Genomic DNA, 16,316 nt, shown 5'->3' with positions numbered 1-16,316 from the left:
GTTTGTCCTCACATAGTCATGGGCTACCATGAGGGGGGTTTATCTCTGAGCCAAACCATGTTTTGTTTTGTTAAACGTGTCTATTAGGTCGGTTCTTAGAAGGACGGTACATCTACCTTTGAAGCATACATCCTTTGGTCAAACGTCAAGAAACTAATAATAGTAAATCACTCAATTCCGTGTCAAGGGCTTCAGTATCCTGTTGAACAGGACACAAGTGCTAAACTAGGATCAGCTAGCTTAGAACCACACAAAAGCAGGTGATTCGCCATGTTAGCACAAGTTGTTAGATTCTATTATGAACTGTAGACACAACGGTTCACCCTTGTCCTAAAACTGATGTTTGTCGAAAATGATTTGTGTTCTATCATTCTCATTCTAATTACAGTTTTTGTCAAGGTGTCAATTATATGTACATTGTTTCAAATTTTATTTATGTAAAAATGTGAATATACTTTTATTTAAAGTGAGTTGACTGGATCTACTTCTGGTCCTGGGACAGTTATGTTGTAAATATGTTCAAAGCATTATTACTGTAATCATGGTGGTGGCAATAATTCTGTCAATATGACGCTCTGCTTGTTTCATAGCACCTCCAAACAACTTCAGTGGAATGAAATTTGGCACGTAGCGCAAACTTTTATTCACAACAATAGGGGAGGGAATGCGGTGTTGTAACCTGTTCGTTTTTTAATTAAACGAGTCGTCTTAATCAAAGGCTCACCTGGTATTTTGGGTTTGTACACTAATGTTGATGATGTTTTGAATGAGTGTCAGAGACACAAAAAACACCATGGGAGAACATGAAAATGAAATCTTCACATGCCTCACTCTAAAACAGCAGGTCAAGAATTGAATGAATTGGAAAGAACTTGTTCTTGACAGACAACATATTGTGTTTAACGTGTTTGTTTTTCAGTCAAACTTTGTTGTACAGTTTGTACAACGGCAGTCAGCCAAATCCTGCCTGATGAGCTTAAAGGGATACTTCACCCAAAAATGAAAATTCTGTCATCATTTACTCACCTTCGAGTTGTTCCAAACCTGTATACATTTCTTTGTTCTGCTGAACACAGAGAAAGATATTTGGAATAATGCTTGTAACCAAACAGATCTCAACACCCCTTGACTCCCATAGTAGGAAAAATTACTTGATAATTATTTTTGTTCTGTTAAACACAAAAGAACACATTTTGAAGAATGTAGGACAGCAAACAGTTCTGGGGCACTTTTGACTACCATTGTTTTTACTACTATGGTAGTCAAGGGGTGTTGAGATCTGTTTGGTTATAAGCATTATTCCAAATAACTTTCTCTGTGTTCATCAGAACAAAAATCTATACACATTTGGAACAACTCGAAGGTGAGTAAATAATGACAGAATTTTCATTTTTGGGTGAAGTATCCCTTTAAGTAAAGGCAAGACGTTAAACACAAGAAAACACATTTCTGCTCCAAACAGATATTAAACATAGATTCTTGGCAAGTGTAAAGGTAGTTTGTATAAATATTTCTGTTGTTTAAAGTGAGTTAAAGGTCCAATGTGAAATTTATTGACAGAAATTAGGGCTATCGCGATAAACCGATGATAAATATCACGTGATTTATGCACAGCTTTTGAGTGAAGTACGGGAAAATGCTGCTGCATATGAAAGCCAGAGGGCGCTCTCGTGCGGAAACTCCAAATAAGCACTGCAGAAGAAGACCATAACACGTTCTAGAATCTAGGAAATGCCTATGGACATCTTTTTATCACTGTTCCTCAAGCCTCATCAGGTATTTTTATGATAATAAAGTATATTTATAATGATCATGTTTGATGGGTGTTGCTTTTTCAAATGCACATTATAAGCAACTCGCACTGCTGTTAGTTCGAGCAGCATTTCCTACTGATCCCAGAGACGTGCTTCACGGACAAGCTACGGATTAAAAAAAATATCGACACATTGCATATATCGCAGCCAGCTTGATTTCAATAGGATTTAGTGGTATCGCGATAAATTATCGTGCAGCCCTAACAGAAATGCAATATAATATACATAACTACGTATGTGTTCAGAGGTGTATAAAGACCTTACAAAATGAAGCGTTATGTTTTTATTACCTTAGAATGAGCTATTTCTATTCACATACACCGAGGGTCCCCTTACATGAAATTGGCCATGTTGTTTCTACAGTAGCCCTAAACGGACAAACTGCTCTACAGAACACAGAATCTCCTTCGGCAAAGAAGTGAAAACATGAGAACATCTTAGTTCTGTGTGAGCCACCATAGTGTTTCGAAAGGCAGGGGCGGAGTGAGCCGTTGGTTCCAATTTGCAATCTCACCTCTAGATGCCGCTAAATTTCATACACTGGACCTTTAACTCAGATGGTTAAGATCTTTCCTCTGAGTGAAGATGACCTTAAATAGAAGATAGATTTGCCTAACAGAAAAATGTTACTCGGGAATGCGTTTATCAAGGTTTTTCAAGCATGAGAGGAAAATATGTCAGGGAGTTTGTTTTATAAATGTCTAAAGTTTTTTTTTCTTCTTCCTGACTGAAGTCCACACACGGTAGCCTACACACATACATGCACATGTACTGCGTTCTTATTCACCGTGTGCAAAAATCCTCTCTCCCCATCAAATATTCATCCAGGCAAGCTGCTGAATGATTTTCTGTCTGTTCCAGCAGTGTTCAGTGACTGGCTGCAGGTGGACAGAGCGAGTCAGGAGTCATTAGGCCTGAAGAGGCTGCAGGGTCCTCAGATTTCCAGGAGGGAGGGAGAATGGATGGTGACATGTTGATGTTGTTCTTAGTATGTTAAGATTCCCTTGAGAGAATGAGACACCCCCCCAAAACCACAAACCTGTCCACTTCTCTATATCTCCATATTCCTCTCCCTCCTGCTCCTTCTGCCACGTTTTTATTCATTCTCCTCGCAGCCTCTATACTTCAGAGACAGACGGACGCTAACTTTCTGTACTTTGTTTCGGTTGTTTCGTTCAAGGAGTAAACAGTTGTGAAAAAATGTAATCTCCCAGACTGACTGCACTGTCTGGACCATGCTTGTTTTATCTCAGGCACTGGCCTTAGGCCAGCTGAGGGTCTGTGAGTTTGAGCCTCTTTAGCAATCCACCCCGCTGTTTCCAGATCACCAGTTAACCCCCTAATCTGGTCATCTCGACGTCTGCCATAGCTGAGCTCTGTGGGTGAACACAGCCATCCAGAGCGGTTCAAGAAGATTACGGTCCAGTTTATTCAGCTTTAATTGAAATCTTTTTAGGCAGAGGAAACAATTACTGCTGCTAAATACAGCAATGCTGAATTATACTTGCAAAACTTAAAGGTCAAATCGGGAGGAATCGAATCGTCCCTGATGTACAAAACTTCCTAACCAGTCCAATGAAAATATTTATTAGCATTTGGTGTGGCTGAAACTTCCTATAGATTTCAGTTAGATCTAAACACTTCATTTTGTGCATTTGAGCTTTTTTATGTCCTGAATTATATTGGATCCCAAACTGAACCAGGACATTATAAGCAGAACTCAAGTAGTAATACAAATAATGTTGAACTGTAGATTCCTCTGTTAGTCCCGTATTATTAATGTCATTCCTTAAAAAGGTTTTACTGGAAACCGAAACAAATCTCATCCATCTTTCCTCTGCCATTGTGTATGTATTTGAACAGCGTCATTCCCATTGTCCCTTAAGAACCTCTCCACTTCAGTTGTTATTGTGCTCTTTAGCCTCAATGTCCTTATTAGACCTTAAGGTATAAGGCCACTGCAGTAACACAACGGCTTCTGTAAACCCTCATTGTGACTTTTTATTTGCGTGTTGACGCTGGTAAAGCTCAGTTAGTGTAGACAAAGGGCTGGGTACATTACAGCGCAAATGACTTTCCTAATATCAATGTATGTGAAATATCCATTCTGTTCACAACAAAGATAACCTGTTTGATTTTGTCAGCCATGTTTACTTATCCCTTTAACTACAGTGCTCTATTACTGTTAACACACACACACACACACCTACATCTGTACCTAACACACGTCATTTTAAACAAACGCACACTTAACACATTTACACTGAAAGTTTGTCTTTTCATTTGCTCTCTCTGTTTCTTTCCTTCTTTCTCCCTCACACACACACACACACACACACACACACACTGTGTAAACACACATTCTCTTCTTCTTGCCCATGTCTGTGATTCGGCTACCTGCTTGTAGAAGTGCCCCAGGGGCCTGTTTGGCCTGGCCGTTCCCTTAAACAAATTGTTGGCAGTTCACAGGCTTTTAAATGCCACACTGTTTTAATTACACCATTTACTTAATAGGCTGCAAAAGCGCTTTTCACACAGCAGGAGGAGCAGGTGATTCAGGATTTTAAACACCTTTGGCTGTGTTGTCAAATTCTTTCATCTCTTCTCCTAAATTTGATTTTAAATCGGTGATTCGCTACCTGCATCTCTCTCTGATGTCTTATATTTCTGTCACCTGATGACATCATCGCTCTCGCATGCCATACTCTTAAATTACTCCAACAGCCCATTTGCACGTCACACATCGTATTTCACATGTTCTTATTAGCAGCTGACGTTTGTGAGAACGTGACAGTTAGCACCCGCGGCTCTCTAAACATAGCTATTTCTTAGAAACTGAGACTGTTTTGTCCTCTGCCTTTTAATACGAGGTAAATGTCCTATGACCTTTAATAAGGTAGCGAACAAAAGCATATGTTTGTCAGAACACATCTCTATTTGTTCTAAATGGGATGACATGAATTCATTCATGTTGTTTGAATAGAATAATGATACAGGGTTACACAAGTATCACCAGCCAAAAGCTGTCTCGCTTTTCTTTTTTCCTCCACCTTCGCTGTAATCATCTAATCACTTTCATGCCATCCATCATTATTATAGTCACCTTTTTAATTTGGTATTTTTATGTACTTGCCTGCTGGGTTTGAACTAATTATGAGGGTAGTTTTCGCTATTGTTCTTCACGTAGGTTGTGATTATGCGTTCTCTCAACTTTGATAAGTGAGACGTTTACGTAAACGCACTGCACGTTAAAACTTATAACGATTAATAAAGACGCCGATACTGCCCTCCAAAGACAAAGTGCAGTAACTATGCAAACACTGGAGCTGAAAAAAAGTCCCTTTAAAGTTTTACTCGAGTAATTCATTTAGTAGTTACTGCAATTTTGAAGCACTTGTTTCTCTGAAATGGTACAAGATTAAACCAGGAGACTTTGTCACAAGACAAAGCAAGTATTCCAAAGCCCATTTCAAGCCTTAACTCAATTTTGAGTAAATGTGTAGTTACTGCGCTTTGCCTTTGTAGGGCAGAATAGTTTATAATAAATTAGCAATGTGATCATGATACATTTTTGTGCTTTTCTTGTTTTTCTTTTAGCTGATGATGGTTGTCTTTCTAACGAAGTGTTTAATAATGCCGTTGTCACAAGCAGTAAGTGCAAAACTCCTATTGACCCTGATCATGTGATCATGGTCAGATTTGGGTCACCAAGTTGCCAATATATCTATTAGAACGAGACATTTCTTTTCCCTTCGTGACACCCACGAGGGTTAAGCGTATGTGTGTTAGTATAGAAGATGCAAGTATGCAGGTGTATGTTTGTGTATGTATCCATAAGAATGATTGTTTTACTGGTACATTTGTCAGAACAGCAGGTTTTTATACTTGTGATGTGGCATTCAGACATTTACAATGTTAAACGCACTGTTAGTGTTCCCAGCCACTTCCTGATCACTCAAAGATTTATTGGTTCTCAAACCCTCCCCTGTGAAAAACTGCAAACATTCAGAACCTCATAACCTCCTCTCCCTTAGGCACTTCTCTCTCTCTCTCTTACACACACACACACGCACACACACGCACACTCGCACACACACGCACACTCGCACACAAACCCATAAAATGCCTCTTCCTTGTCCTAACCCCTCCATATTTCTTTCGGGCAATGTAAATAAACACCACCGGAGCTGAAAAACCCTAGTGTCTTTCAAAGCCACTAATTAGTTTAAACCCAGCATATCAAAATGTCGTATTTGGCAGGCTGTCATCTCAGTAGGTGACAGTATAAAATGCAGGAATGTGTCAGGGTGGAGTTTCTATGTGATCTAAGACACTATTTATTAATATGAGCGCTATTTATTTTTGCCTTGATGATACCCAGAGAGACACTAGAGCTGCATGGTCCGGGTGGTACAGCATCCTCTACCCATGATGCTTTATTCAGGCCAAGTGTCATTTAAAGGGACAGTTCACCCAAAAAATAAAATTCTGTCAACTTTTACTCACCCTCGAGTTGTTTCAAATCTTGATGAACACAGAGAAAGATATTTGGAAGAATGCTTGTAACCAAACAATTCTTGACTGCCACTGACTACCGTAGTAGGAAAAATGACAATGGTATTCAAAAGTGTCGCATAACTGTTTGCTTTCCTGCATTCTTCAAAATATATTTTGTGTTCAACAGAACAAAGAAATTTAGAAAGCATTTTTCTTCCTACTATGGTAGTCAGTGGTGGCCAAGAACTGTTTGGTTACAAGCATTCTTCCAAATATATTTCTCTGTGTTCATCTGAACAAAATAATTTATACAGATTTGGAACAACTTTTTGGGTGAACTGTTCCTTTAACAGCACGGACTGACTGACAAACGACAGTGAACCTGTGACTGTTGCCCTTCACACACCTCTCCTTATTACAACCTGTCTCTCTGTGCAGTAAAGAATCAAGTGTGCTGTAAACCTGTGCTGGTGTTGACATCTGGCTGCGTTCTTTCACGAGGCCGGGGGGGGGCGATAGGAGGGGCGTGTGAGATAATTTGTTACGGTGTTAACAGGCTAATAGACGTCCACCTGGTTTGGAGAGTTCAGAGGCAGTAGTGGCCTCCTCTGCTATCAGCTTAAGACTTCAGCCCCTTTTTATTAGACCAATTATGAGAGCTGTTTAGAGGGTGTCGTTCTTGTGTGTGTGTTTTTTGCATCATCTGGTTGGGTTAGGACCCACACGCCCACGCTCACCACATCAAACGACCCTGTCTGAGTAAAGGTGCGCTGGCTGGGTCTGTCCCCGTTGTGCCTCAGCCTGTGTGTCCTACAAGAGTTTGTTTCATGTGGTCTGTTAAGAGCTGCTGGGGTACAGATGTAAAGGACCTGCTGCCTCTGGTGGACCCGTTGCCTGCTAACCAATTATAGTTCCACTTATTGTCTCCAAATGGGAAAAGAAAGAGAAACAATCAAAACAAGTTTGCTCTGTTTTTCAGGAGTGATTAATTAGAGGAAGTGCTAGATCAGATGTTTGTTTTATTAGCCTGGGCGTTCACGAAGAATCACCTGTCATTCATTTACCCACACGCACAACAACCCACACACACACTCTTACATGCTTACTTAACTTGTTCAAATTAGGACATGGCAAATACTAAAATATTGATTTATAATTTTGGTTTTTTTGGGGGGTTATAAATTGATTTATAAATTGATACTGGACATTTACCATAATAGCTGTTACTCAGATGCACCGTAAAAAGGTTTTTGCTGCACTAATTTATTTTTAGTACAATCTAATTACTTGTCATTATTAACTTGTTAAAACTTAGGGCTGTCAAACGATTAATCGCGATTAATCGCATCTAGAATAAAAGTTTGTGTTTACATAATATATGTCTATGTACTGTGCATATTAATTTTGTATTTATAAATACAAACACATACACATGAATACATATTTAGGAAATATTTACATGTATTTATTTATATTTACTAATAATTGAAATTATATATAAATGTTTATTAATTTTTAGATTTTCCTTAAATATATGCATGTATGTGTATGTGCTAATAACTACAAAATTATTATGCACAGTACACAGATATATATGATGTAAACACAAACTTTTATTCTGGATGCGATTAATCGCAATTAATCGTTTGACAGCCCTACTTAATATTGTTATTTACATGACTTCAACTCATTCAATTTCTGTTCAAATCTATATAAAGCTTAAAACTTGTTTTAATCACTTTCTAGCAGTGAAGTCACTTCAGTTTATCTCACAACCATGTTTGAATAACTAGTTCAAGTCAGGTTCATGAATTTTTTCTCCGTTTAAATCTGTTTCAGTTCAAAAGGGTCTGTCTGGTTTAAAAAAAATCTGGTTACGACCAAGCACGCTTTTAGAACCAGACAGGCCCTTTTTATAGTTATAGTGGGGTCTGTCTGAGGGCTTGAATCTGGTGAAGATGTTATCTGCACGTTGTGTACTCTTATATTGCCGATGTGATTGCTTGCACGGGCCTCGGAGCTCAACTGTGATTTACGATCAGCTCACTTGTTTTTGCACGACCCGTTTGATGGCATTCTCAGAATGAGGCAAATCACTGCCAGAAACTGTAAAACTACACACCTGCACACCAGCTCTCACACATACACCCTTCACACCTGTGCGCATGAAATGAGAAAGAAAAGTTTCAAAAAAGCGCTTCATATTGGGCACCTGTAAACCGCAAGAGTTGCATAGTGCATAGACAAGCCGGTGTACAAATACAGTTAGGGCCATAAATATTTGGACAGAGGCACATTTTTTGTTATATTAGCTGTGTATCAATATGTTTTCGAGTTACAGTTTTATAACAGATATTGTCTTAAAGTGCACACTCTCAGCTTTATTTAGAGTGTATTCACATCCAGATTATCTGAAGGATTTAGGAATTACAGCTCTTTAATATGAAGCGCCCCCCTTTTTCAAGGGACCAAAAGTAATTGGACAGTTGAATAAAAAGCTGTTTTATTCACATGTATGGGCTTTTCCTTAAATAATTTTGTCATAAATGAAGCATGTTAAAGGTCTGGAGTTGATTCTACATGTGGTGTTTGCATTTGGAAGCTGTTGCTGTGAACCCACATCATGGGGTTCAGGGAGATCTCCATGCAAGTGAAACAGACCATAGTTAGATTTCAAAAACACTACACATCCGTCAGAAAGATGCCAGGAACATTTTGAGCAGCCAAATCAACAATTTGGGACATTCTAAGAAAAAAACAACACACCGCTGAGCTCAGTAACAAAACAATCCTAGTCCATATGAGATAAAAGTGGTGGATGATGACATTATCCTCTCCATGATGAAGAAAAACACCTTCACAACGTCCGGACAAGTGAAGAACACTCTCCAAGGGGTAAATATGTCAATGTTTGTCAATCAAAACAATAAAGAGAATACAAGGAAAAAATAGAGAGGGCTCACAACAAGGTGCAAAAGCCTCAAGAATAGGATGGGTAGATTAGACTTCTGAAATAGCCGAACAAGCTCTAGAAAGCATTTTTTTGGAGAGATCAAATTAATTTCAGCCTGCATAAGACTAAAAAGAATAAAAGATATGGAGAAGGCTTGGAATATCTCATGATATGAGCATACAACATCTTCAGTAAAATAGTGTTCAGGCAGTGTGATTCCATTTCCATGCATGACGTCCTCAGGCACTGGGTCACTGGTGTTTTTTTGGTGATGTAACAGAAGACAGAAGCATCCGGATTAATTCTTCACTTGTCTGGAAGTTGTGAAGGTGTTTTTCTTTATCATGGAGAGGATAATGTCATCATCCACCACTTTGATCTCATATGGACACCTAGGATTGTTTTGTTACTGAGCTCAGCGGTGTGTTTTTTTTTTCTTAGAATGTCCCAAATTGTTGATTTGGCCGCTCTTAATGTTCCTGGCATCTTTCTGACGGATGTGTAGTGTTTTTGAAATCTAACTATAGTCTGTTTCACTTGCATGGAGATCTCCCTGAACCCCATGATGTGGGTTCACAGCAACAGCTTCCAAATGCAAACACCACATGTAGAATCAACTCCAGACCTTTAACATGCTTCATTTATGACACAATTATTTAAGGAAAAGCCCATACATGTGAATAAAACAGCTTTTTATTCAACTGTCCAATTACTTTTGGTCCCTTGAAAAAGGGGGGCGCTTCATATTAAAGAGCTGTAATTCCTAAATCCTTCAGCTAATCTGGATGTGAATACACTCTAAATAAAGCTGAGAGTGTGCACTTTAAGACAATATCTGTTATAAAACTGTAACTCGAAAACATATTGATACACAGCTAAAATAACAAAAAATGTGCCTCTGTCCAAATATTTATGGCCCTAACTGTAGCTCTTATCGCATGCAGATACTGAATAGCGCCAGCCTAACCTCACTGTAATGTCCTAATCAAACAGGCCCATTTGTAGCTGCATGGTTGTAAATGATCTTCTGGTTGGCTAATGCAATTAGCATTGTCTACAGTCTGTGTACCCAGCATTTTAGCCCTACATCTATCAGCGTAATTGTGGCGGGCAGGAGCTCTGATGTTGTCTAATAATGGCATTTTACTCCCTTTAAGAGAGGGGGGCAGGTAATGTATGACCTCGGACGTGAAGTCCAGTGCTTTGCTATAAACCACAGCGATATGTCAAAGAGAGAGAGGGAAAGTCCAACTGAAAAGAGGTTTAAATCATTTCATTTATCAGTTCGCTCTTGCTTTTCGCTCCCCCGCTCCTCTCTAGTTTATCTCCGTTGAAGGAGGATACAGAGAGAGAGAGAGCGAGGGAGAAATCGATACGGAGAACATTACAGTAAAATGTATTGATTAGACACAGAGAGAGGCTTGCGTGCAGCCCAGAGATGGCCTAGTGATGCAATGCTTAAAGGAATTTATCCACTGCCTTCTGCATTAACCTTTTATTGACTGCTTTGCCTGTCCATAATTAACACTCACTTTAGCTAAAGTGGTTAGTTTCAGCTGGGACGCTAGGTGTGTGCGCGCGCGAGCGCAGACCGGGCGGGCCGGAGTCGAAGTTCAAGTGCGCTAAACGTGCCGGGTGGGAGTGTGTGAGCCGCCCCCCAGAAGAACAGAGGTGATAGATCTCCCTCCCTCCGCATTAGCTTGCTATTCCTGCAGGCCTGGCTGTCGGGTTATAGAGTTTCGGAGCAAATTGAAATGAGTGATTGTAACGTCGATCTCTCCTGAGCGCGGGTCAGATGGGAGAGGTATACTGCATCTTGGAGAGGTTAATCTGTATGGATGGTTGGCATACACTTTCAAATATACTTCCAACAATCCATACACACACGTGTGCGCACCCACGCACACACACTTTACTCTTAACCAGTAACTGGAAGAAAATGTGACGTTGGGATCACATGGCTGTGGAAGGTTGCGTTCCATGAATAGCTGATTATTGGAACCGTGGATTTTAAGAAGCTGCTTAACCCCAGGGCTTATTGGATGCTGCAATTTTATGCAACATGTATTTTACTGAATCTCATAACTGTCTAAAAGAAGTTCTCTTTTCATTTAGTAAACTCGCCAGTGTTGACTGGGTTTTAAAAACACTCAGTTTCATATATTTACCTTGACCTTTGGGAACTAGCACTCCCAAACAAGCCAGACATCCATCACTCCCTTCCCCTTCACCAGTCCTTGTGACCTCACCTAATAATTATAACATCATCATTTACAGTTTTAGCACTGCTCCTTAACTGTCCCCTCTAAAGTTTGTACGTCTGAGGATGTATTTTAGTTCTTATGGCACACGGCCTCTTTTACAGTGATCTGTTTACTTCGGTTCCCTCTTCTCTGTCTCTTCCAATAATCCAGCAAATGATGAGAGAGTTTAAACTCACAAACTCATAGACCTGGCCCTCGTATTATTTATGAACTGATGTGCTACATTAGGGTACTTAGCGCATGTTAACGGATGTTATTGTCAAGCCCTGATGCAATACGAGGATGATATATTGAAGCGCTATATGCTAATTTCACCCTCGGCGTGTAATGCAGCCTCTCATGTGGCCGGTGGAGTTGGAGAGACAGCACTTAACTAGAGAGCCACTTCCCCATTAAGTGGCCCTTACAAAATATATAACCGCAAGTAGTGTCAGAGAGGGGCTGTCCTCTGACCACCGGACAGCACGGACTCATCCATAACACCGGCCTCCTCTGGGCACGACTGGAGGTGGATGAGTGTTTACAGTGGGCTGAGATTGCAAAGAGACGTGTGTTTGTAGGAAACGTTTTTGAGATCTGTTTGTGGGCAAAGTGTGCTTTGTCATTATTTAAAGAGGAATCATAAAAATGACTTGCTTGTTAGGCCTTGGCTATTCAGTTGGTTTTAAAGGTCCAGTGTATGGAATTTAGCTGCATCTAGCGGTAATGCCCGTTTCATACTGCACGCATAAGCAGCGTGTAGGGAGAGCGTTGGCAGCACGTGTCCATTGTCCTTTCACACCGGCAGCGTATGCAACGCACACCACGTACACCAATGCAATTCGATTAAATACATCAATGAGCAAAATATCTTCAAGAACTTCACCAAAAAGCTTCTTTTATGTATATTGTATCATTTTGATTTGTTTTATCCACCTGATTCATGCTCTTTTAGATCCATGCAGTACAAGTTATAATTAAAAAGCCATCGTGCTTTGAAGGATACGATTTAAGTCACTAAAGGGTTTACGATCTTTTTTCTCACACATGCGCAATATAAGCATATAACATGATGTCTATGTAGTTTTATCAGTTTTTGTTTTTCAAGGTTATGATGACAGTGGGGTTTTTAGACAGTACGCTGACAGCGTAATGCGATCGTTTTCCCCTCATTCATATGTAATACAAGCATAACATTTAAGATGTACTTTTACACTTTAAATATGCTGTTGTGGTTTGCCCCAAAAAACTCCTGACAAACGTGTTTTTGGAAGTCATGGCGACTGTTAAAAACACATTAGACACCACTTACACGTTTTAAAGGTAAAAGTGTTACTTTTTCCTGTCAATCCATCTGCATTTTGACTGTAAAGAGTGCACTGTTGCTTTAATTGAGCATGAGCAGCGCAGCAAAAATAGACTTGCCGCCGAAATCATCGCTGCACTGCTGCTTATGCACCACTTCTGCTCCGCGAGCATGCGCTGCTTATGTGTTGGGTATGAATGCTCTCATCCATTTAGGGCTACTGTAGAAACAACATGAAGAATTCCATGCAAGGGGACCCGCGGTGTATGTAGATAGAAATAGCTCATTCTAAGGTAATAAAAACATAACGCTTCATTATGTAAGGTCTTTATGCACCTCTAATGAGTATGTGTATTATATTGCATTTCTGTCAATAGATACTCTGGTGTGGGATAAGTTACACACTGTTCTTTAATATCTATGTTATGAGATTCATTCAAAACAGTAACCTTTCATATGGTTTAAAGTTAGTTAAACTTAAAACTGTGTTCTGAAATCTCCAGAAAGTGTTGTCGCTCCTCTGGCAGGCAGCCTGTCCCTGCACATTAAATTAGGATAGGAGATTTTTCACATTAAGAGCATTACACAATTACCTTTAATGTTAGGTTGTGATTGCTCTTCACGCCTAGTTGAAAGGCCATGGTAATCTTTTCCAACGTTTTGGATTAAGGACAGAAAGCTGTGTCTCTTTTTCTCTTTTGTTTTGTTCTCTTGCACACACACACCGACATACACAAAAGAGATTCTTCCTCGCACACCCAGTTTGTGAGAAGTTATATTGTCGTATTCAGGTAAAACCACACTGTCAATGTATTATTCAGGTGACATAATGACATGCAACAACATCAAAGTAGCTCTATGGAATTAAAGCCACAGGCTTCACCTGCCCAGGTGTGAATGACTGAGATATTAATCAGCGCGGGCCAGGTGTGTTTAGATGGTGATTTACACTGCTTACACTTGTAGGATTGCAGAAGTGAATTCCTGAAGCTTAGTTCAAAGGAAGAACAAGGGGATGAGACCATACCACACACACAGACGCGCATGTTCTCGCTTAAACGCACACACCCAACCTGCGCATGCCGTGTAGTCCTTTACATCGGTATAAACGTGTCAGTAAAGAAGGTTATTGTGGGTCGTAAACAAATTAGGAAATGACCGCGTGGACTGCCCCTAGACAAACACACACTTCTATGTGTGTTTAGGACGAAATTAACTCTTCACACTCACACACATTAGTTTGAGGATGCAGAGCCCTTACAAACTGCAGCATACTGTTGGCATCAGACATTTAAATCTTTATCTTTCTTGGTTTTTCTCCCAATAGATGCCAGTCCAGCCTGGCACAGACCTTGCCGCCTGAAGAAGCGCCTGTCGATCGACCCTATTGGAGTAATGAAGACCCTGACATGCCCCTCCCCTTTGACCTCTCTGACATCATCAGCCGTGTTGAGTCACTTCTCTGGAGGTGCTTGATAAATGCTTATGAATAATTAGAACGCAATAGATGAATAAAGTAAAGCATAAATGGATCTATCGTGAATTATTTCTGTTTTCTTCTCCTAGAATGTAAAGGAGAGAGAGAGAAAGGAAGAAGGATTGTTATGTGGTGAATGATAAAAGAGAGAAGATCACAGGTGACAAAAATAAAACGCACACCTGTTCACTTTCTACCCTGGCCCACTTCACCTGAAGACCAACATTTTTCTTCACACACCACTTTGAGGTCCACTCGGATGGACGGGCAGATATTTGGATGATAAAGGGTGACATCTGGATGGGACATTTTATTTCCTGTTTCATCAGTATCGTTTACTATCACTTTAACAATAGTGTTACAATGACCATGCATAGAAACATATCAGTAGTAGCATACAGTACCTATTCATCAGTATATGTATCCATTAATATGTTTCAGTTCTCCATAAATCCTTTGAAGCTTTGATCTTTTGGACAGGCATCATATAGATGTATACAGTATACACAGTTCACTTCTCTTGTGTGTGCGTTTGCGTGTGTGCGTGTCTGTGTGCCATCTTTTGAGGTGAAAGCAGGATAGAGTCCCACTAAAAAGAAAATGACACCACGGGATGAACGTTATGGCATCTTTAACAGGTGTCAAATATGTGCAGTTGCCTTTTGTCTGCCGTTTTTGTTTGAATTGAAAAGTGTTTTTTGCCTGTGTGTTTGTTTGACTGTTTTTAGTAAAAAAGATGAGGTAAAAGTTTTTAAACTAACTTTGTTAATGATGTTTGTCCTTATAGGTGCATGCAGGTTTGAGGCACGGACATGTGTAATTGTTTAGAGCGTTTTATTTCTGTGTGTGATTGAATCTGCGAGTGTGTGTACATAAGATGTTTCTTTCCCAAGCTGAGTAGTGTTGATAGGCAGCATTTACTGAGCTCTCCCTGGCATCGCATAATTCTCACTGCTCATCGGCTCCTAACCTTTCAATAAAATCTGCCTATCTCTGAAATGCTGCCGGTTTCGGCATCTTTTTTAATGAATGAAGGATGAAGAAAAGCACTCTGGCGTCCTCTGAACGAATGGAAAAGGGATGACTGTTGAGGCCAAGCAGCTTTCTTTTTCTTTTTATGTTTTTCTGTGTCATCAGTGTTAATGTAGAAGGTCCATATTATAGTATTCGATGAAGATGCTTAAATGTGTTTTATACTTTTGAAGTTTTAGAGTTTTTATTGGTTGCCAAATATTGTGTTTCTGCTGAGTAAATGCTGTGAGGTTGGTATATAAATATATATATACGAATATATAATCTTTCTTTCATTGTGTTTTTTCTGTATTCTTCCTCCGGAGTGCCACAAACCCCACTGCTTTTCTGAAAGCGTTGTGTGCGCAAAGCACGTTATGATAGAAATAAAATACAATGCTGGTTTAGTAATCAGTACATGGTCAGTCATTCTTTCTATAGATTTGTATTGTTTTTAACCATCATAACAATGATTTATGTACATATAAATAGTTACAAATGTTCAGTGTTATTTGTATGTGTGTGTCCACGTTGCCTGTAGGGATTGGATGCGTTTCCGTTGGTTTGTAGGTGAGTGATGGATGGAAAAGCCTGAGGTAAGCAGGTGAGCAGCAAATGGCCATACATTTAACCTAGACGTGTGCACAGGTATGCATTGTTCTGTGAAAGGGCAAAGGTCATCAGGAGTTGCTATCATTAGTAAAGGTGAGAGGAAGATGACCGGGTGCTTGTGGAAATAAATGCTTGTGTGTTAGTCAGGATTTTCCAGCATCATGGAGACCAAATGTCTATAATCATCTATAGTATATTATGGAGACAAGGCAACAACTGATCACAGTAAGAGATGTCTTTATTCATCTAGAATTTTAGCAAATGTTTGTGCGAGGTTAGGTTTAGGTCATTTAAAAACAAATTGCCATCCAACACACACAAATGTATAAGGAACAATCCAATTTCACATTTAGGAAATACATTTTATACCCATTATGGAAAGATAAGGGAATAAGTTGCCCCA

The 16,316-nt window shown here is 39.7% G+C and overlaps 1 protein-coding gene across 1 annotated transcript in view; it reads left to right on the top strand.

The window, feature by feature from the left end:
* Nucleotides 1-15,714, top strand: part of fto (FTO alpha-ketoglutarate dependent dioxygenase) — a 133,695-nt gene extending 117,981 nt beyond the window's left edge. Inside the window, exons 9-10 of the mRNA XM_057337847.1 lie at nt 14,141-14,281; nt 14,380-15,714. Of these exons, the coding sequence (XP_057193830.1) occupies nt 14,141-14,281; nt 14,380-14,386 (148 nt within the window). The 3' untranslated portion in view covers nt 14,387-15,714. The remainder of the gene's footprint in view (nt 1-14,140; nt 14,282-14,379) is intronic.
* The last annotated feature ends 602 nt before the right edge of the window (nt 15,715-16,316 follow it).

This window comes from Triplophysa rosa, linkage group LG1, assembly GCF_024868665.1.
Source record: "Triplophysa rosa linkage group LG1, Trosa_1v2, whole genome shotgun sequence".
NCBI classification, from domain to species: domain Eukaryota; kingdom Metazoa; phylum Chordata; class Actinopteri; order Cypriniformes; family Nemacheilidae; genus Triplophysa; species Triplophysa rosa.
Note: the sequence above shows the minus strand (reverse complement) of the source record. Positions and strands in the feature narration are given on the sequence as shown.